Source organism: Passer montanus, unplaced genomic scaffold (assembly GCF_014805655.1).
Source record: "Passer montanus isolate IOZ18808 unplaced genomic scaffold, ASM1480565v1 scaffold79, whole genome shotgun sequence".
NCBI lineage: Eukaryota > Metazoa > Chordata > Aves > Passeriformes > Passeridae > Passer > Passer montanus.
The window spans coordinates 1,578,195-1,601,404 of NW_024373145.1; the positions used below are offsets into that span (position 1 = coordinate 1,578,195).

Consider the following 23,210-nt stretch of genomic DNA (forward strand, 5'->3'; position numbering starts at 1 on the left):
TGATAGCTCTTCCCAAAGTGCTCTCACGCTGAGTGTGAGCCTCAGCCTTCAGGGCCTTCCCAGAAGAGGGGGCCGAGATCTGTTCAGAGCACCAGACTGACACTGGAACCTCCTCTGGTACTCAGCAGCGCAGGGTGGCTGAGGAGAGCAGAGGAGAGTCTTCCATATCACTGAAGACTTCATATACCTTTACAGGTCTCTTTCTTGCCTTTTCTGAGAGATGGAATGTCCCAGTCTGGCTACAATCTCTTAATCTGAATCCATTTTATGCCCTTGAACAGCTTTCTCACCTTTCTCCATAGCTTATACAGTTTTATTTTCTGATGACTTCTTTTTGAGATGCAGTGACTAGAGTAATACATGGTACACACAGAGTTAGTGCACCAAAACTTTATATACTGGTGTAAAAATGTTGTAAAATATGTTTTTGCTTTCTTTCTTAGAAATTATTATTCTGGTTGTCAAATGCCTTATCTTTGCCTCCTCGAGAGGCTGAGACTTTGGAACTTTCCCCCAAGAGTGACATATCCCTGTAGATTTCTTTTCATGGATGCAATATCCACATGCATCTACTGGTTTCATTGCTAAGGAAATGTGTCAACTAGCTAGAGGCATTCTAAAGACTTTTAGGATAATAAAGTTGTATTTCACCAATTTAATGGTGTAGGTTATTCTTCAGAAGACACACAATTTAATATTCTGTGGAGAAGTTGTACTGTCCAGAGCAGAATTAGTGTTTTGGGAACTAGTTATAGCATTATAGTGAAACACAAATCTTTTAAATGTGAATTGTCTTCTGACACAATTTCTTTTCACAATCCCAATAGGCCTCTTTGTCACATTTTTGCCCTAGCTCCTGGCATCAAGAGCTGTTTCTCTTTGCTTTTGGTTGTAGATACTGATGAGCATGATACCTAAAAATCACTCTCAATGTATCCCATTTTAAATTGAACACTAATATATGTATTAGTAGGATTGATGTGACTGGTTTTCAGAGACTGCTGCAAGTTAAAGCAAGGAAGTGCTTTGAAAAACCTGGATGAAACACTTAGACCTGTGTGGCTTAGACACCTGTGTATGGCAGGAGCAGAAGTGTGAAAGTAACTCATGAGTGTTAGTTCAGAATGTTTTTTTCAGGTATACTTGGCATGTAAGATGATAGAGCTCTAAATACTTAACAGTAATTGCTTTCCCATTGAGTAATGTGCAAAATATCAGTGAGGATACAATTGAAAATTGAAAGCATATGTGCACATTATACCTAATTCCTGCAGACAGTTTGGAAAATACCTTTTAATCTCTCAGTGATACATTTTAAATTCATGTTCCCTTACTGTAAGAGTTGGCAGGCCAAATTGCCTTATGCTGTGGGTACCTAGCAGAGCCTTAGGGCTCTTGTCATACAGTAAGCAGTGTGGTCAGCAGGGGCACACAGGTATCAATAGTTCTCATCCCCTAAAACATAAGACAAACAGAGACATTTACTGAGGACTAATGAAGTATCATTGCTTTTGGTGTTTTCCTTACTTTAGCTTGTCCAGTCCTAGGATACATCCTATAAATGGTGTACAACCTTTTAATGAAGAGTTTGAATAATTTTGTTCTTTTTTTTCCTGTCATTAATTCTTTTTATTTGTACATTCTAATGTGTAGTTTTAGCCTTTTAAAGAAATTAAACTAGATGATCTATTTTACTCTGTTAAAGACAGCATCATTAATAACATCATTATGCCACTAAAAAAAGTAAAAAAGCTGCAGTCTCTCTGCATAGCAGTGAGTGTGGACACAGTTTTTCATGTGTAGATCCAATTTAAAAGGCAATAATGCATGTTAACAGATTTTTCTGGACAAATTTACTTAACAGCTATACCCATGCTTCAATAATGAACATGGCAAACAACATCTAATTACTGCAGTTGGATGGCAAAGTGTCAGTGCTCTTCAATCTGTTCCTTGTCTGCTTCCACTGCCCCACATGCTCCTGCTGATCCTGCTCACCCACTCAAGCATGTTACTCTCTAGACTGCTGGGACACAGGATGTTTCTTCCGGAACCCTGGTTTGCAATCTCAATCCCTCTGAAATCAGCCATTCCCAACACAGCCTTGGCTGGCTGGTTACATAGTACAGAGTATATTATTTCATTTTTAGCTGGGGCAAGGCTACTTCTGGAAGGAGACCAGTAACTAAAAGTCTCCTTTCAGGATTAAGGACAGAGATAAAAGGGGTAGGGAGATATGGTGAGCACTGTCACAAACTCCATTGTTTTATGTGGTAGTATTCTGGCAAATGCAGTTTTTACAGCACTTGCATTTGTATTCAGAAAGCTGAGTCAAGAATTTTAAATCCCAGTGTATTATGCTCTGCTCACAATTCAGTGCTTTTAATTAAGAATGAAAACTGTGCCTAATTGACAATCTTTGAAAAGAATTTCCAGCCTTCCCACATCATTTGGCTTGGCACTAGAGAAATCAATGTGACAGGGGAAGTTGATCGATGAAATCTAACTCTGTCTAGTCTGCATTAATAGATACACACACATCATTCATATGATGCCACACATAAAAAAAGAACATTTTACACACAAGGAGGTTCTTTTCAAAAACATTATAGTCAAGTCCCAAGGTTTTAGGATGAGACTGTGTGCAAAACCCAGCTGGTAGTATAGAGGTTCAGTGTGTTTTAGCACCTACCAAGTGACCCCCACCTCTGTAGTAAAACAAGCCAAGTTGAGGAGAAGTCAGAGCACACAGTGGATGTGAGAGGTGCTTACGACTCAGAAATGTATCCAATGGAAGGAATGGAAGCTATTGAGGTTTGCAGTCCAGCAGCTAAGCCAAAAGAGAACAAAACTACAAATATTTAGCTTGTCCCCCCAGCTTGCAGAGGGTTGTAAGACACAGGACCCAAGAAACCTGTTTGCAGCTCTGCTGACTTGTAAGTGGTGACCCCTTTCTGCCCTTTTGACAGAGAGACAACTCTGAATAGTGCAGTGCTTTAGATCCACGAAGGTACAGAGTTTCTTGCCAAATTTCCGCATTTTTTTGGCCCCAGTCTGACACACACTGGTCAATGGCTTCTCTGAACAGAACCTGGCCACACAACCCATTCATTCTTACTTACCTGCTCCTTGCTGTCTTCCAACGAGGACATCTGCTCCTGCCATGCAGCCCATGCCCAGAATGCAGACCACAATGCCAATGAAATGAACTGCCTTGTATCGTACCAGTAAGAAGAACCAGGAGAGGAGTATCACCACTGGGATGACAAAACAGTCTAGGAGCTGTCAACAGAGAGAAGAAAAATCAAGAACACATCAACCTGCAAGTACTTTGCCCTGAAGTACTAGGACAGATTCCAGCAGAGGGAAGCAGGGTTATTTAGTTTGTGACAGCACTTTCTACCAAGAGAAAGTGTATTCAAGTGGCTCTTCATACATCAGACACAAGGTGAGACTGTCCATGACAATTCCATGAATTCAGGAGAGCTGCGCTCTATGATAACACTCAAACACACTGCTCTTGGATTCAGATGCATATTTCAAAGTCATGGAAAGAAAACCTGGGCCAAAAGAGAGTCACAGCACTCTGGTCCTCACCTCCAGTGATTAATAGACAAGGACTGAAGGTAGTTTTCCTGCAGTCTAGACATACACTTTAATTCAGTCATTTCAGGTTGAGATATTAGGAATGTTCATAACACACAAGTTGAATGGATTTATTAAATCTGTCTATATAAACCAGGGGTTTTCTGCATGCAGAATGCTTATGAAATATCTGCCCCCTGTGGCCACTGTTATCTCTGTGAAAATAGAGTCCCATATGCCTTTGAAGGAAAAAAAAAAACAAACCCAAACCCAAAACCCTATCTTGCGTGCAATGCAAGAAACTCACTCTTCTTGTCAGGAAACCATTGGAAAGAACTTTAGCAGAGAAAAGGGACGCAATGATCTTGTGTGCAATGCAAGAAACTCACTCTTCTTGTCAATATACCCTTGGAAAGAACTTTCTCAAAGAAATGTTATGAAATGAAATTTTTGATTGTTTGGTTTTTTCTGGAGACATCAAGCAATAGGCCCAGAGAAGATGTGATAAAAAAAGAAATGTACCAAATGTTTGTGAGAGGACCTTCAGATTTTCAAATTAAAATATATTTTAGAAACTAAACTGCACGTCACCAGGAAACAAAAATCCTATGTAAGAAACACCCAAAGAAACTTGATTTTAATCACACTTCCTAAAAGGATACAGGTAATGAAGAATTGCAATTCTATGGACTAATGATGGGATTTAACAAATTGTGCAGGATACACTACTGTTCAATATCATGCAAATTGATACAGCATGCACCAAAGCTATATGACATGCATCTTCTTTCTAATGCAAATGTCTGGCACAACCTAAGAAGGAGAACCATGAACTGTGTCCATAGCTCTAGAAAAAACATTCCAGATATTGTTACCTTTATTTTAGGTGATGATGTTTGATTTTTCCTCCCTTCGAACCATGAAGCAAGAACATGTTTCTTGCTTTATTTTCTTTAGTGTGATTTAGCACTAAGGACACTGTTATCAAATAAAGATCAAACCCCTTTTAACTTCTTTGTCCTTCCATGTGCTATTTGAATAAAGAAAGATTTTTGGATTATTGAAAGAATTTTACTGCTTAAAAAGCTATTTTTTGCATGTGGGATACATATGTAATAAACACTGTATTTGTGGAATCAGCAAAAATAAAAAGAAACAACAACTTTTGGACTGAGAATAATTTCCCTGAAACTTTCTTTGAAAAACAGCAGCGTGCAGTGAAAACCCATTCATTTCAAGATTTCCCAGACAGTGAGACACAAAAGGCTTCAGAGGAAAATCAGTGTATCAGTGGGACCATGCTTCTCTTGCCAGGCTTAAACAGTCCCTGTTTAAAAGAGCTGCAGAACTGATGAGGGAAATTACAAATGGGAATGCCCGATGCTAAAAGCAGGTTCTACCTTTAAAGTGAGAGCTAATAATCTAAAAGTCATGGTCAGGCCTCTTTACAGTGAAAACTTTCTGCAGCAGTCCTCCATCCTTCACTGACAGAACACAAAAAGGGACAAAGTCTGAAACAACTGGAACAAGCTTCTTCACCTGCATGGAGCCTCTGCTCTGCCCCTGCAGCACACCCAGCATGTACCCAGCTCACACCCGGCAGCTGGGCTGGGCAGAGGCACCCACAAGCAACACTCCACACCCACATCCACAGCTCCAGAAGCTGTGCTGCTGGGAGCAGCTGCCTCCTGGGGCAGGGAGGGCTGCTGGCAGGAGTACCGAGCACACACACTGAATCCTGGGCACCCCTCGTTGTGACCTATGGGATGTGGGCACAGCTCAAGAGCTCCTGTCTCACTCCACACTCACTCATCATGCCTGCACTCACTGGATGTCTGTCCTTCGGCAGCTGCACTGGCACACACTACACCCACCTCCCCTGCCAAAGGTGGTACCAAACAGCAAGGAGGCAGGCACTTCTCCCTCTGCTTGCAGCTCTCCCTGAAGGTTTGGATTCCTCTGCCACATTCCCAATGCAGCACTGAACAGGTGAATTTAATTTACCATTTTCTGATCTCATCACAGTTTTCCATCACTTAATATGTGGCTACAAAGAAGATGGAAGCTCTTTCTTCAACAGAAATCACATGGAGAATCATAAAATTATAGAAGGATTTGGATTGGAAGGGACCTTGAAGATGACCTGGTTCCAAGCCCCCTGCCATGGGCAGAAACAATTTCCACCAGACCAGGTTGTTCAAACTCCATCCAATCAGGCCTGGAACACTTCCAGGGATGAAGCATCTACAGCTTCTCTGGGCAACCTGTGTCAGTGCATTACCACTCTCAGAGGAAAGAATTTCTTCCCACTGTCTGATCTAATCCTGCACTCCTCCAGTTTAAAGCCCTTACCCTTGTCCTGTCACTACATGCCCTTATGAAAAGTCCCTCTCCAGCTCTCCTGTAGACCTCTTTAGGCAGTGAAATGCTGCTACAAGGTCACCCCAGAGCTTTCTCTTCTCCATTCTGAGCAATCCCAATTTTCTCAGCCTTGCTTCAGAGGAGAGGTGTTTCATCCCTCTAATCATCTTTGTGGCCTCCTCTGGACTTGCATCAACAATTCTATGGACTTCCTGCGATGGGGGCCCCAGAGCTGGATGCAGTATTCCAGGTGGTATCTCATCAGAGGGGAGTAGAAGGAAGACAAGGGGCAAGGAACACAAGTGACACTGGGAAAGGTTTCATCTCAATAAAGAAAGAATTTTTTTTACAGTGGGAACAAACTCCACAGAGACATGGTAGGGTCACCAGAGATTTTCAAGGTGTGACTGGGCATGATGCTAAATAATCTCATCTAGGATCCCTTTCCCACAAAAGGCTGGACCAGTTTAGAGGGCTCTCCTAAGCTGGGCTGTTCTATGAGTCTAAATTGTTCTATGAATTTAAAAATTGCTGTACCTGCCATGTGTGTACTTCAACATGCAAATTCCCACTAACAGTCTTCTAGAGGAAGATTTTGAAAATTCCTCTCGTTCCATAAATATTTAAACATACCTGTACTTTCAAGTGTGTGAATGAGTGTCTTTTAAGCAGTAACATGAAAGGATGTGTGAACAGAACCTTTCACAAACAGACAATGCTGATAACAGCCAGAAAACGCCTCCTTGGGCTGGCAGTCCAAAGTCTAATTCACAAATTGTTATTTGGAATGCTCCATTATCAACAGATACAAACATAAAATGTAGGTAATGTTCGCTGACATTATATAGTTCTTAAATTGTGCTTAGTTTATATCTTTAATTAAAGAATGAGGCAGACAGAAATAAATTAGGTTACTACAATGTAAGCAATGAGATAACGTAGAAAATATTATTAACTCTTTTTCAGGTATTGCTTTAAATTTCACTTCTCTAGGACTGAATTTGCCCTGCCTTTCTTTTTTTCTTCAGACAAACCTGACTACTAGAAGAAGAAATGCATATATATTCCATAGAGATTAAGGATTGCCTCATCTGCAACAGGACTTTTTTATTGATAGGGGGTTTTGCCTTTTTTTCTTTCTTTGTTTGTTATTAATTATTTCAGCTATTAAGAAAAAATATTATACCTAATTATAATTTTTCTGTATATAAAGCTTTTACAGTAACAAAGACAGATTATGCTTAGCTAAATTTCATTTATAGTACATAAAGGTTAGCTGTTTATCAATATTTCTCAAATAATAACATCCAATATTTTCCTTCCTTTTAATTGTTTATTTAAAAGGTATTACATGTACCCTGTCATTAAGGTAAATTAATGAGTGGTCTGATTTTAATCAACATTCCTCTTAATCATAGAAGCTATTATATCTCACTAACCTAAAAGAAAACATATTTCCTGTGTTGCCATGGGGTGGTGCAGACCATGTTCTTTGACACTGCTGTGTTTGTGGCTTTCTTCAGTCACAGCTCTGAATGGGGCTGATTTAGAAGGCAGGATGCAAAAATATGTAATCTATTGATATACCGTCCTATAGAAACTTCTTTTTACTCTTTTTTTTTAAGAATGTTATGTTGTTGTAGAAATTGAAGGTTATTATTTGACACTAAAAGATATCACATTGCATCTAAGTCTGTTGATGAAACACACTGTTGAAATCTATTTCCTCTGATTACTTGTTTGTTAAATTATTATCCTTGTGAATCAAACACTCTCTTGCTAACAGTAAAAATCCAGTCTCTGTTCTCACAAATTCAGCATGTCTCTGCATATCTACAGCAAGAATGTTCTGTCAAATCATTGGAAGGGAGAGCTGGCAAGCTCTAGAAGAGGTCTGTAGTACAGAGTGAACTGCTGATCTGCAGTGATATCAAAAAGAAAAAAGCTGGTCAGCAAACTCCCTATGGGAACAGCTGAGCTGAATCTTCCTTTTTAAACATTCATTGGATTTTTTTCCCCCCCAGTTACAAGCCCTTTTTTTCACATTAGGGGTTTCTCATTAGCGCTGCCCTGCAGCAAATCATGCGGAGAATCAGCTGCAGCCTCCACTTCCCCTGCTCTCCAGAGCAGGGGGATCAGTACAACCAGTGTTGCATCTGTCAAACAGTGTATGGTCAAGCACACGTGATGGCCACAGAATTCCAGCATGTGACCTGGAAATTTTAATACAACAGCAAGTGCTATAGCGAGTGAGAGACACAGCTTCTGTTGTTTACTTTGGTTTTTTTCCAAAGGAAGAAAGGGTTTGCTGCCTGTTAAAGGGCTTTTTCTCCTCCAGTTTTCAGACCACCTCCACAATATCACACACGCTTGATTCAACAAAAGCAGATGAGATGTGAACCCTCACAGAGCTGGATGCCAGCTGCCAGGGGAGCTGCATTGCAATTATGCTGCCCTGCAACCAAAATCTTCTGCAGGAAAGGTATGGATGCTGGCAGCATCTCTGACAGGGTTATTTCAAACAATTCGAACAAAAAAAGGAGCACTGTTTTTATCTTTCATGTTTCTCTCTGCTACCTCATCACAACTTTACCACTTTCTTGCATGGCTTTTATTTAATCACAAAATTAATGTGAAACCATTAACTTTTCATTCAGTCAAAATGTACAGTACTTCAGGTATGGAGACTGGTGAAAGAACCAGTGATGTAATTTGTTTTCAAAAAATTTAAAAACATGTATTTCCATGATGTGGAAAAAACAAAAGCCAGAAGAGTGCTCCCAGTCTTCTCCACAAGATCTACATTTTTTCTCTGCCCACAAGATTTTGCCCACAATTTTCCATTTCTTCTTTGCCCACAAGATCTGAATTTTTTTTCCTAATGCTTCTAGAACTGTTCCTATCAGTTTCTTTAATCTTTAATTCTTTAATCTATTCTCGGTGTTTTCTTTTTCCCTGTGGACACCAAAACTCTGACTAATGAAAGACCTTTACCTCTATTTGACTTGTATGTATCAAAACCTGAGATGAGGAATCTCACAGCTTCAGCTTTCTGCACACATACAAGGAGTTTAGTGGTTTCTTGAAGTTACATTAAATGAAAGGTGCTGGTCACATCCAAACCACAGTTCTTCTGCTCTAAACTCTCTACACAAGGACATGCCTTACCACCAACATGAATATCCACATCTTGACTCCTTTAAAAAAATACCTCTTCCATCATTCTAAATAAGAACTCCAGTTGTGCTCATACAGATCTGTGCAGAAAAACATACCAACAAATAGACAATGGAAATGGTCTCTCCTTTAATTGACTTCCTCTGATTCTACCTACCTTTGTCAGAAAAAGATCATTGTAAGACAGTTCTGCCAGCAGGCATGTGTTTCTGCAGAATCACCCCCCACCCCTATTTTCTGTTTAGCTTCTCTCAAAGTAAGGTGACTGGATAAGAGCTGGGCAGATAATTTTCTCAAGGTTACTCATTAGAAACTTCTCCATGTCACCACCTGCTTTACCTATGTGGGGGATGAGATCCCAGCCTAAGATAATTCATGGATCCCTCCTACAAGAAAACCCCTGCTTTGGCATGTCACCTGCCAGAATATGCAAAATGGGCACAGGAGGCCAAAACCTCTGCTCTTGTAATGGACACAGCTCCACTGAATTTAATGAGATTTTGCATATTTATGTTAGTAAAACTTTGGCTCTGTGTGAATTCTGCCGGTACAGGAGCTCTGGATACTGAGAGCTCTGTTGACTTCAAACCCACATACAGAGACCATGGATACTGTAGGACCCGGTTTGCACACCACAGACATGTAATAAGTTAAAAGACAGAACAGTAACTCAAAGTCTGATAACAAATCAGATACAAGACAGCCTCTCACAGTAGAAATGTACAGTATGGGACACTTCCACAAAATGCTTTGTGGATCTGCAAACCCTGAAGCAGAACAGGAAAGATGGTCAATCTTACATTCATAGGATGGCAGGAGGAAGGAAAGGAGCGGAATTTATCTCTGCTTTTGGGACAATTCACATTAGCAGCCACCAGAAAAAGTGGATCAACAACTTCAACATTGCACATGCCTGCTCCCTGCCTCCCAGATTTGCTTCAAAACCATCTCAAACCTTCTGCCTCAATGTACTTTGAGTCCACAGGGATCAAGAACAAAGTAAAGACTATTGCCATCCAGCTCTCCTATAATAAGCACTTACTGCTGACTCCTTTCCTTTTTTCTGGTGGCTGTTGTTGAGATATGAAAACTGCCAGAGGTAATTGGAAGTGTGATGTACTGCTCAGCCTCACAGTGATCTAAGAGTTGAGAACATCAGCATCATAGCTTTATAGCCTGTCTCCTGGTGTCTATAAATCCCAGCTTTTACTACCTTTGTTTTCATCATGCCAATCAAAGGCTTGACTGCCCAAGGAATAAATTACCAGATAAATTGCTATTTGGAAACATCTCTGTCTCCTTGACAGTGCCTCTCTTCTTATGACATTGTATGTATACTCTGCAGTAACATGATGCAAGGTGTTACAGAAATAATCCAGATTTCTGTGTGATGTCAAAACATAGAAAAAGGATAACCTCTAGGAAGTGCAACAGGAGTATAATATGGAGATGGATATAACAATGTATTGGAGCAAGGAGAGCTAATTAATTTGTGGAGGAAGGTGAGGGCAGTCTGAGTAATAATAATAATAATAATAATAATAATAATAATAAATAATGCTTGATATTATGAGAAAGCAAGTACTGGCAGAAAATATTACAACTGTTAGTATATAACAGGCTTAGTGGAAGACATTATGGATTTAGGAGTATGTGTGGTACACTGTAAATACAGTACAGGCAAGTTGAAGTTAAAACAGAGTTTCAACAAAATTTAATACCTAGATCTAAGTAACCGCAATAACTTCAGAATCTTTTAATTCCCTCTGGGGAATGCAATTTTATCTGCTGTGTGAAACTGTCTCTAAGAGTATTTAAAACATCCTTCTTGAATAGTTATTAAACCTTCCACAGGCCTACACCAGGGCTGTTTTCAAACCCCTTAGGATAAATATGACATGCATTACCACAGGCAGTCCAAAAGTTAAGTACATAGCTTTTAAAACAAGTCCATAGGACCAGGTGCTAGTGCACAAGGGAGTGCATAGTGTACATTCTGTATCTGGAACAGCTGACATGCAAGAAGGCTGCAAAATGTACTGCAAGTCAAAGTAAGACAAGAAACAGAAACTAAAGATCATTTCACAAGTTTGGGCCCTCTGGGAATCCACACACCTATGTCTGATAACATTAAGTGTGACTGATCTCTGGTACATCTCAAAATATGTAGCTTTGGATATCAAACTGATCCACTTATAAACTCCTGTGTCTTTTAAGTGACTCGGTTTTTTAAGAGTACTCTCTGGGGAACAGTTTTCATGTACTAGCCTGAGCATTTTCATGGCCATAGAAAGCTTGAATTGCCATGCCCTCAGCTGAGATGGAGTTAAGTCAAGCCCTTTCTGTGGGCCACTGCTTTAAAAGCTATGACTTAATGAAACAGGTGGCTCCACACTTACAATTTGGAAAGCACTCCAGGCTTTCTGCAAGCACTTGAGGCGTGCTAAGATCATATCTAACAAATTGAGTTCCTTGGTGTACTTTGATGTAGCAATATTTAGCTTTTGAGTTTTTTAGTGGAGGCAGGTATTCAGGCATCTCTCTGCATCAATACAGAGTCACTCTGGGCATGCCAAGAACCAGAGCTTAAAGCTACCAAAGAACAAGCAACCTGATAGGCTAAAACATGTTTTCATACCCCAAGATTGTGCTCTGAGCAGCAAGGGAAGGAATAATAGATGTCCATGACATTTTAGATTTGTAGACAATTAGATGTGAGTTTCTTGCATTGTTCCATTGAACAGAGATGTCTTTGGATTGCACTGCTGGTGCCCAAAAGGGGTATCGTGGGCTTTATCCTTAGCAAACTACCTACACTGAAATGACTGAAACATAAATAGTGCATTGATTTTTCAATCTAAATTCTACATCACCTAATTTGTAAGGGAGGTATTTTAGTTGTTTATTGAGGTTTTTTTTAAAGAGGAAAATTATGTGTTTCTGGGCTTCACAGTACTTTGCTTTCATCTTATGATGAAACTGACTGCCACATTCTCCAATAGTAATTATAGAGTACACGAGGATTTGAAATAATCAGAAGCATGTCCAACTGTAAAGGTTAGGTAACACATTCATTTCTGATATGTGCCTATGTGTTCTCATTCTGTGATTCTGAAGGCATTTGGAGAAAGGTATGTAGGAAAGTTTATTAGAAAATCCTGTTTTCCCAGATCAAAGCCAAAAGAGAATATTAAAATACAGGAAAATTTGGGTGTGAAACACTGAGCAAAAGTAGGGCACCATTTTTAGTCTTTTCATGGAACCATGATGAAATAATATCAAATATTAAAAAAAAAAAAGGAGAGAGTAAAAACTAGAAACTCTGACAGTCCTAAGAGTTTAAAGCTACTTGGCAAACAAAGCTGTTGAATGCTATGAGTTTTCTGGTGAAGCTGAAATCAAAGCATTTGCAATAAAGGTGTATTTTTAGTGTTAAGCTTTGGCTTTCTGCTGAGACCAGTGTAATGTTTTTTTTGCCTAAAAGCTCCACAGGCAATGCACACTTGCATGTTAGTTTTGCATGATGGAGCAGAGATGTCATGTGGAAAAAGGACATGCTGTAAAACTGACATCCTACCGAAATGGTCCATGTACCACCACTATAAAAATACTGCAAAATTTCTCATTTACTCAAGTGACAATTTCAAAAACTCTTGAAATTTATTTTCTCCATCAAAAAAGCCTTGATGTACATCCTGTTGAGAATAAAACCCCCCAGAACTGACTTGAAGGGCTCAATTCTCAGCCCAGTGTGTACACAGGCACAGCTCCCACAGCTTCCAGTCAGAGCCATGCTGATTTCTGGCAGGTAGCAATAGCTTCTTGGGTCTCAGTTCTGACAGAATTTGAACATTTTTTGCTGTGTGCCAGCAAGCATTTATGGCCTCACAGGTAGAACTCCTGCAGGATCAGGCCTTCCAGGACAGAGAGATCCTTTCTCTTGAGAGTCGTTTCTGTCCTCAAAAATAAAATTCTAGGAAAAGTTTTCTTTTCTTCATCTTCTGTTTTCCACTTTTTCAGTCTTCATTTCATAAAATGACACACTTAGACCAATTATGAATAATTCCCTGAGCTGTTTCTGTTTCTTCTTTAAATGAAATAGGGTGTTTGGCTACATTTCAGAAAATGTGTCATTTGATTCAACATCTCAATGCATTACCTCATATTTGTCCCATTCTCATCGTATCTTTGGGCTTGTCTCTTAGAAGCTCATTCATACTAGGGCATAAAATGATTTTAAAATGCAGCAGGTATTCCCAATCACTCCACATGTATCCCAGCAAATAAGGACAGCTATAGGAAAAGGTGACCCTGTATTCACTCCATGCCTGCAAAAAAGCTTGACAGCATTTGAGTTCCTACCTGTTCTTTCTTCCAAGCTACACAGGAAAGAAACCTGAGCTCTGTTGTAATTTTGATGTGGAAGAAGTCTAAAAATGGACATGACATTGTCTGTGCCCTCTGACAGCTCTCCTGATCCACCACTCCTCTCTCTCCCCCTCAGATTAAAAGGAGAACATGGATGATTTCAGCTAACAAATTCCCTGTCGAGGCACAGGCAATGCCCTTGAGCTCTCCTGCCTGCTTTTCTATCACACTGTAACTTTTGATCTGTTGACACAATACACTAAAGGCCATGCTCATTGCATTGCTGGCTCGAGGATCTGCATCTTCTGGAAGTTGGGGGGTCACAGGTCTGGCCAGATGAACCTTTGGTACGTGCTTGTTGGTGGCTTCAGGAGATGGGATTTAATGACCCGAATCATTCTGCTCAGGCCACTATTTATACTTGCTGTGAGTGAATCACACAAAAGAAGCAATTCAGTTTGCTTTTCTCTTCGAGGTTTTAGTGGCAGTAAAATCAGAGAATATGAGATTTATGTGGATTTAAGCTTTATTCTATACTAAGTAATCAGATTTGGAAAAGTGTTAAAAACAATATTACATTGTCTGGGCATGATTCAATGAATCCTCAAACTGGGATTCTGATGCCAGAGGCACTTGTGAATATTTAGCATAAACCTCACATTCAGATTCCTTGAATCCATAGTTTTCTTCTATATTTGCTTCTTATTCAGCTAAAGAAGCTCAGGACTTTCCAACACTGCTTTTCAGCTATGGAAGAAATATACTCTTAATTAGCTTTGATTCTGCAAAACATTAACTGGCACTCCTTTATTTTATTAACTCCAATGTAAACTTCAGGTAAGTAAGGTGTAAAATACATTGAACACTAGCTAGGGTTACTCAGTTATTTAAAAATAATGTAAAGAGGCACTAGACTTGTTTTAGAACAAGTAGCAATTAAGTATTCAATTATTTCTTTCAAGACAGACAATTTCCAGAATCTTAAAAATGTTTCTATTATTCACTTTTTCACTTAAATTGAAGGAGCCTGATACTTTTGTGGTTTTATGTATAAAATATCCAGATTGCATTTTTGAAGAAATTGGTACCCTTGCTTTTGCCCATCACACATGTAATTTTTTAGCAGGGACTGTACTTTTTGACAGCTGCAGTTGAGCTGTTATATAACACATCTAACGGCTTGCACTGAAGTCAGACTTCTTCATAAAAACCGCATTCATTTTACTTAATGACAACTTTTGCACTCTGATCTAATTACAGGATCCTAAACATTTTCTATTTGGTTTGCTTGGCAAGGCTGTGACAGCAGTGACAGCAGTGGGGGCTGCAGCGGTGGCTGCTCTGAGAAGCAGCTAGAGGCTGACAGAGCCAATGCCAGTTGTCTCCAAGTTGGATCTGTTGCTGCCCAAGGCTGAGCCCAGCAGTGGTAGCACCTCTGAGATAACACAGAAACTGCAGCCAGAGAGAGGAGTGAGAACATGTGAGAGCAGCAACTCTGCAGACACCAAGAGCAGTGCAGAAGGAAAGAGAGGAGGTGCTCCATGTGCCAGAGCAGACATCAGGTAAGCAGGGAGAAAAAAAAGCAACCCTGTGCAGCAGAGACTGCAGCCAGAGAGAGGAGTGAGAACATGTGAGAGCAGCAACTCTGCAGACACCAAGAGCAGTGCAGAAGGAAAGAGAGGAGGTGCTCCATGTGCCAGAGCAGACATTCCCCTGCAGCCTGTGGTGCAGACCATAAGGAGACAGAATGTCCCTCTGCAGCCCATGGAGGTTCATGGTGGAGCAGAGATCCACCTGCAGGCTGTGCAGAATCCCATGCTGGAGCACTGCCCAAGGGAGGCTGTGATCCCATGGAAACCCTGTGTTAGAACAGGCTGCTGGCAGGACCTGTGGGCCCATGGAAAAAGAGTCCCATGCTGGAGGAGGTTTGCTGGCACGACTTGTAACCATGGAGGGGACCCACTCTGAAGCTGCCTGTTCCTGAAGGGCTGCACCCCGGGAAAGGGACCTGGGCTGGGGCAGTTTGTGAACAACCACAGCCTGTAGAAAGTGGAGAAGTTGGTGGAGAAGTGTTTCCTCTGGGAGGGATCCCACACTGGAGTAGGGGAAGAATGTGAGTGATTTGACTGGTAATAAATTAAATTAATTTGCCCAAGCTGAGTCTGTTTGCTTGTGATGGTAACTAGTGAGTGATCTGTCCCCATCCTTATCTTGACCCACAAAACTCCCCTTATATTCCATCTCCCCTGGTTCAGCTGTGGAGGAGAGTGGCTTTGGTGGACACCTGGCATCCAGAGAGGGTCAGTCTACCCCAGACCTTTAGAAACTCAGATCTACTTAAGGAATCCTAAAAGAAGTGTGCTTGAATTTTCTCCAAGTACAATACAAAGTGAGAAAAATATTTCAGCCAGTTTGAAATTATTTCCTCAAAGGATTGAATTATGTAGGTAATGACAAAAATGTCATTATGAATGGTTTAGCACAAAGAAATAAAATGAAAGTCAGAATGTTTTTGTACATTTGGAAAATACTGATCAATAAAAATAGTCCAATATGACAAAAATGTGTCTTACAAGTCAGCATTAAAAAGTACATAGAAGTCAGAGGCAGCAATTAGCTATTGGTTCACTAAGCCAATGGATACTACACCACTGACCCCACTGGACCTATTATCTTACCTCAAAAGAGGAAATCCTTTGAGTCCTTACCTGCACACTGGTAAGAGTCGTGTATTGATAAGCTTTTACTACCAGGTAGTTGGCTTCTATATCTATTATCCCCAGGATCATGTACTTCCACCATCTCCTCTTCAAAATTGCCAGCAAGTTTTCTTCTCCTGTGGAAGTAAACAAGAACAATTATGTAAGAGTTAGGTTAACATGCCCCAAATACCTGTCTGCCCAGAAAAATTATCTAGATCTCTTGCATTTACACTAAGCAGTTGAAAGCCACCATATACAAAGAGGTACTGCAAGGAAGTGAAAACTAACACACCTTATTTGTCTAGCAGATATTAAAAGACCCAGCCAGGCAAAGTAATATATACACATATATGTGCACATATAAAGTGCTAAAGAATATAGCAGTTATACTTTTTATACTTTACATTTTTACTTTCCATACACACTGATAAAATGTTGCATGTTGCACATATGGTGCAACAGGTTTTTGCCAGGATGGGAGATTATCAGTATTTTTAAATATGATGATATATTAGAGCAGGAGAGTAACAGCATCACATGGGGAGACACGGCAGATCCTGTTCCAAGGATGATTATTCTGATCCTAGAGGTTCAAAGTATCAGACTTGTTTTGAGAAAGGCTGCACTGAGACATATTTTGGGTGGCAGGTGCTCTGCTCCCAGAATCTTTCTTCTAAAGCAGGCAGGTTTGCTGCCTTCTATGGGAAGCCTGACAATCCCCCAATATTTAATCTTCACCACTTGAAAACTGACACTGCAATACAGCCTGCAGATCAAACCCACAACTTTCAAAAGGTCAAAGCATTCCTCATGGTAGACTAGGGATTATTGTTCTCCATTCAAAAGCAAACAGCTCATTAATGAGGGTGGGCAAACCTGTAGACTTATTTGCATTACAGTAAGTTCCCCACACGATGAGACTTCACTGTGAAAGGGGCAGGCTGTGACTGAACACTGTATGGCTGGAGGACTTTCAGAGTCCATAGCCTAAAAAGGAATATAAGTAGGGTTTACTTGTACTGCCAAAGCACTAAAGATGATATTTGAGCTGTCTTGAAACTTTCAAAGCAAGCCCCACTATTCTGAGATGTTTTCATATTGCTGTAGCTTTTCTAAGTTGCCAGCCCATGATCATCAAAATGTGGAAAACACAAAAGAAAAGGATCATAATTGTCAATTGCCACCAAAACTTGCTCAGGCTTCCCAATTCTCCTTCATCATTTTCCTTCATCAGAGGTGTGTTCACTCTCTGGTTCAAATGGTGATATATGGGCTGCTATACCATGGCAGAAACAGCAGGCCCTCTATAGCACAGGTGTCTCAGATCTTGTAAGACTCAACACAGTAAAACAGATAACTACTTCAAAAGTTAATTCAAAAATCATAGCTGTTAAAGCTTGGCCCTGATGAGTGACTTCAATGGGTGTTTACCTGAAGGAAGCATCTGAATAATTTCATGTTTGTTCATTAACAGGTGCTCACACAAACACTCTTTCAGTGGGATATTATTAGCCAACAGCCTAATTATTTGTTACAGCGATAATGATATTGAGTGCAAAACTGTAAAGGCTAAAAGCTTTCTTCCCTTTCCTTCCTCCTTCCCCTCCTTGCTTGCCTCCCTCCTTTCTTCTCTTTCCCTCTCTTTCTTTGAATAAGCAGCAGAAAAATAGCAGAAACAAGGTGGTGAGTAGAGTAATACTTAAGACAATGAATAATTAGTAAATACATTTAATCATACCACACTTCCCTGTTACACTTACTAAATCCTATCCTTCAGACATAATTATGACTACATTTATGTACTTTTATGATGATTTGAGCATGTAGAATTATTTCCATTATTTAAAAAATATATTTAGGAAGATGTTTTTAAAGGGAATTTGAGATTAGGTGTCCTAATTTATACTGAAATCAGTGTAAACCACACTAAGTCCTTTACAGGTATTGTAAGATAAATCCTTTACAGGTATTGAAACTGTATCTCAAGTTTTTATGCTGCCCAGACAATGCCTTTAAAGCATCAACTGGAAAACAACGATGCAACGGAAAGATGTGGTTAACATTGCAGAGTGATTTTTCATTTTAACTGTAAAGATAAAGCCAAAAAATCCAAGACATTGAACTGCAGTCTCCATTCCAACAGTGGAAATCCCATCTGAATCCCTTTTTGTTACAACAGGGCCTTGATGGTACCTACAAAAGCAGAGGGAAGCAGCAGGCTCAAGGACTGCACTGGCAGTAGGTTGCCTGAGCCAGGACTGTGGACACAAGTGAAGAGCTCTTGGTGCCTTTGTTTTGCCAGTGCTTTCTTCAATTTCCAGCCACAGATCACCATATTGCTCAGATGTGACCAACTAAGTCAGCTTTAAAAATAAATGTATGGCTATGACTTCCAGCTAATGGGTAAAGTTACAGTTTCCAGTGATGGGAGTTAACTCTTCTACAATTTAAACTGGCATACACAGTTCTCTCTTTTTGCTCTCTTGATTCTCTCTTTTCTCTTGATGAAAATAAGAAAAATACTTGCTACATGGTAAATTATCTTTGACTTAGATCTCTGAGATATTCCAAACTGCAAAAGAGCAGTTTCTGCTGAGAATGCTGGGCAGAACAAAAAGCTCAGGAATCACTTCCAAAGTGGGAGACCTTTTGGAGAGATTGGCAGTAGGAAGATGATCATCTGCAGTGACTGTCAGTCCAATGCTATGCACAGATCAAGGCACAGGCAGTGGAGTCCTGTTTTTGACAGGTGGCTGAAATGAAGTCACCATACTCAAATGTCTCAGATTAGCAAAACACACCCGATAAAAGGCAACAGTGGAAGATGACCTGGAGAAGGTGTGGGGCTGCCAGCAGTATAGGACCTCTGAACAGCAATCACAGATTGCAAACTCAGTGAATTCAGAAAAGAAAGAGAATGGAAATTGGAGTTAAGGAGATAAGTGGAAAGCCTTGACTTGTGAAGACTAAAAGGGGAAGCAGAGAGAATCAAGAGCTTTATTCTAAGACTTACATCCTGAATAGAAATAAACATTGCCTTTGTGTAAAAACAATGATGGGAACACAACCATCACACTTTATTAAAAACAAAGCAAAAAGAGACAATCTGAGTTTTTCAAAATATATCTCCCTTGATGACAACTCAAAGCAAACTAATTATTCATGTCTTTTGAGTTGTAAGCATAGCAGACCAGAAGGACCAAATGTGTCTACACCTGAACCAGCTGGTAAAGCATTTTAAAGGGGTTTTTTTTCAACTTTTTTTAAACATGATTTGATTAGAATGAGATACAGTAGGAAGAGAGATTATTTCAGATCATGTCTTTTTATTATTACTGCAATACATCTGTGACTAGGAGTTTCAGCCAGTCATATAAACAAATCTTAAACCATAAAGTGTGCAGGTTAGCTTAAGGGCGACATTTCCTGTGAGACAAAGCACATGTTGATGCCAGTGAACATGCATTTATGTAAGTGCACACAGCAATGCTGTCTTTAGACACTGCCTTCTTTTGATGGAGGTCCTCCTTCAAAAAACAACCCCCAACTTCTTTCAGCACTTGAGCTTCTGAAAATGTGAGTCTTCATATTCAGTCTAATCCAAATGTAATGTAGATTTAAAAGTAAGTTGCCTGTTAAGAATGTTTCAACATTCAGAAGTCTAGCATAGTCTTATTGTAGAGAAATTAAAACCTTCTCTTCTTGTTCTTTCTAGAATGATATTTTAAGTTTTAATTTTTTTACTAATTTTGCAGTGAGACACACTTAACAGCGATATATACAAAGGAGGTTTCGGTCTTTGGAAAAAAGCTACAGCTTTGCATCTGCTGGCATGAATTAAAAATCAACAAATAAGCTGCTTTGCAAAAGAGATGGTTTTGCGTCTGTGTAATAAGGATTTACCCCTGGGGGGTTACAAAATTAAAAATAAATTAGAGAGAAAATTGAAAGAGGCTTTAGCTGCACAGTGTCTACCAAATATACAAATACACATGTACAAATTCACCCACAGAGTCACAGAGGTACAATAAAAAATCTCAACAACCATTAAGACAGCAAATTCCCAATTATTTGTGTATGGGCTTGGGACACAGGTAGAATAACAGCACTGCTAGACCAGAAAATCAGCATATTGCTTCTCTTTCATCCACTGCAGTCTCTCTCTTTTAGTTTAGAAGACAACTTGCTTTTTAGATCAAGATCATCAAAGGAGCTGTGCTCTCCTTCTTCCTTATAGAGTTTAGCAAGGAGATCTAAATGAGTGCAGGAGACTTGCAAGGGGGAAGGCTGCCAGACACTCTGGTCCTCCCCTGACACAAGAGCGTCACAGTCAAGAAGGCAAAGAAGCAAAAGTCTCACAAAGGATGAAGCTTACACCAGGATTTACTTATTACCTCACTGTTTGAAAAATAATCTCAATTACAAATCAAAATTACTTGAAATTTCTTTTTAATTTTTGCCTATTATAGCCAGTCTTGCAGATACAGAGCTTCACCAGTACACGTTGTTTCTCTACAGACTTTGTAGACATCCAGCCCTGCCCAGGACAGGGGGAAGGAGGCAGTCAAATGAGGTTACACTGTGTAGGGGTAACACAGATTTTTTTAGAAACCCAAAAGGCTCCCCTGCCTGAACAATAAAGCTTTGTTTGTCTTCTGCTTGGTCAAGTAGCAGAGACTTGGTCAAGGTTCAGGAGACTGAAGGCCTGCTGTAGAAGACCTTCATCTCTGCACAAAAGCTCAAAATAACTTTTTTTGTTGTTGTTTCTCTTCTGTGTGAGTTTACATCCCCTGACCCAAAAAGTTTTATTATTTCCTCATATCCACTTGTATTACTGATGACTGTTTTATGGAATACTGATGCCTAAAGACAAAACACTGACACTGCTAAATTATTTACACAACAGAGAAAATGCACTCTTACAGGAATACTTCACAAGTCTGGCTTCCCAGAGCACCTGAAAAGACTCTGTTCCCCTCACAGATGACTGCTTGCAGGCTGCACTGCTTTTGTCCTGTACCATGTTTTCAGCAAGCCTTTGGGAGACTAGATGGCATCATCTCCCTTCGCCTCCTCAGAACATCTGATCTTATCCAACCTGTTCTCATTCACAGCTCCCTCCTGCTTCCTCTCTCACAGTGGGAAAACTGCGTTGGTGTAACAGCCCTGAGCTGCTGCTGCAACTGGCTCTCTCACATGTTCCTGCTCCTTGCCCTGTGCCAGCTGGTGCTTGAGGGGCTGCACAGTGAGCCAGGGCAAAGACCTGCCTAAAACCAAAGATTTGGGATTTTCAGATTCATTTTCAGGCTGTGTCCTAAGCAGTCTGCAACCAAATCCATATCACTCCTGTGGGAGGTGAGCACCAAGTAAGCAGATCCAGGCAAGGGACAAGTTTCTCCTTCTCTGATATAGGGCAGGCTTAGCCTATTAACATGACACAATACAGCATTCCCTTTACTAAATTACAAGCCCATCTGAAGTGTTTTGACTTGTTATTTCCTTTCAGAAATTTTGCAGAACAGTCTGTTTTGACTGTGGATGAAGATCATAATAGTTGAAGTCAGATCTAGGAATTTTAACATGCATTTTCATAAAACATGAAAGGATCAATTTTTGGTGCCTTGATTTTGATCCAGCCTAAGCTCTGTTGTTAGATCTTAAAATCTTCAGGTGTTTTATTTCATGAGATTACCAGTCATTACTTTAAGGAGTAAATTACAATTTAAGCTGCACAAATAAAGTAGCTGATCATGCCTCAGTTTCTATCCTCCTGCCCACCCATTAAACTACATATTGTTTTCCCTTTGGTGGCAGACACAATGCTTGGTGTCACTATCACAGGTTACTGCAAAGAACACTCCGTGTCCAGAACCATGTAAGACCTGAAGAAAGCTTGGAACAGTACACTGTTTCAAAAAAATCAAAAAACCTGATAAACTCCCAGCCTTTTAATGTGTCAAGATAAAAACCACTGTGCTATTTTTAATATACAATTTTTTAATTCAAGTTGGTTTATCCCCTAGCCTAAAAATAGGTAAGCACTTTCCCTGACATGGCAGAATGCATCTCACTCTGTAATGCAGAGGGACATAAGCACACTGAGAAGCTGAAGTCTTCCCCCAAACCTAAGAGTTGATTATATCTTTCTGAATGAAATCTTCAATATTGATTTCTGATCTACAAAACTCCCAGTGTTAAGTTACCTCTGAGCTAATGCTGAGTGTGTCAGCTTTTGGCTCACTTTCACACAGAACTACTTCAAAACAGGCTGCTGGACAGATGATCATCATAGATCCCTTCCAACTGTAATCTTTCCTTTCCTTTCCTTTCCTTTCCTTTCCCTTTCCCTTTCCCTTTCCCTTTCCCTTTCCCTTTCCCTTTCCCTTTCCTTTCCCCTACCCCTACCCCTTTACACTCTAAGCTCTGAAGTCAGGCCCTTTTTCATTGCTCATCCTCTTTTATCTACTATTAAACTACTTACAGCAATACAATGGTTTTCAGAAGAAAAAAATCCCTCATTTTCAAACTTACTAGGGTGTAAGTCAAATGATCAAATGAAAGAAATCTGTATATATAGCTCTGTATATCATTTATAAATGTGTAATTTGCACGAATAATTTATCCTTCTTGATAAACTTGGGCATCTTAATCATATTCACAAGATTAATTAAAGTCAAGTAATCATAAAAGAAATAATATTCATTGTTTAAGGCAGAGGAGTCAGTTAGAATGCATGACTTCTTTTTCTCCACCTTTCATAGACTCATTACAAAATGTTGGTCCAGCCACCTACCCACTCTGTGACACTTTTTTTCCCAGCAGACAGATATGAATAATGAATTACCTACTTGTTACTCGTGATTCTTACAAATTTCATTTCCCAAAGCATGAGATTTGACTGAGATAGTAAAAAAAAAAAAAAAAAAAGACCCAATGCAAATTTTCATTACTATTAACCATTCATAGATCAAGCAGACCCAACTGAAATTGAATATGTAGCCTTTCTTTAAAAGACAG

The 23,210-nt window shown here is 39.8% G+C and overlaps 1 protein-coding gene across 1 annotated transcript in view; it reads right to left on the reverse strand.

Annotated features, from left to right (window-relative positions):
• SLC35F1 (solute carrier family 35 member F1) overlaps positions 1-23,210 on the reverse strand; it is a 226,757-nt gene that overhangs the window by 32,992 nt on the left and 170,555 nt on the right. Inside the window, exons 3-4 of the mRNA XM_039731612.1 lie at positions 16,200-16,327; positions 3,123-3,282 (exon numbers count right to left, since the gene is read on the reverse strand). Coding sequence (XP_039587546.1) covers positions 3,123-3,282; positions 16,200-16,327 — 288 coding nt within the window. The remainder of the gene's footprint in view (positions 1-3,122; positions 3,283-16,199; positions 16,328-23,210) is intronic.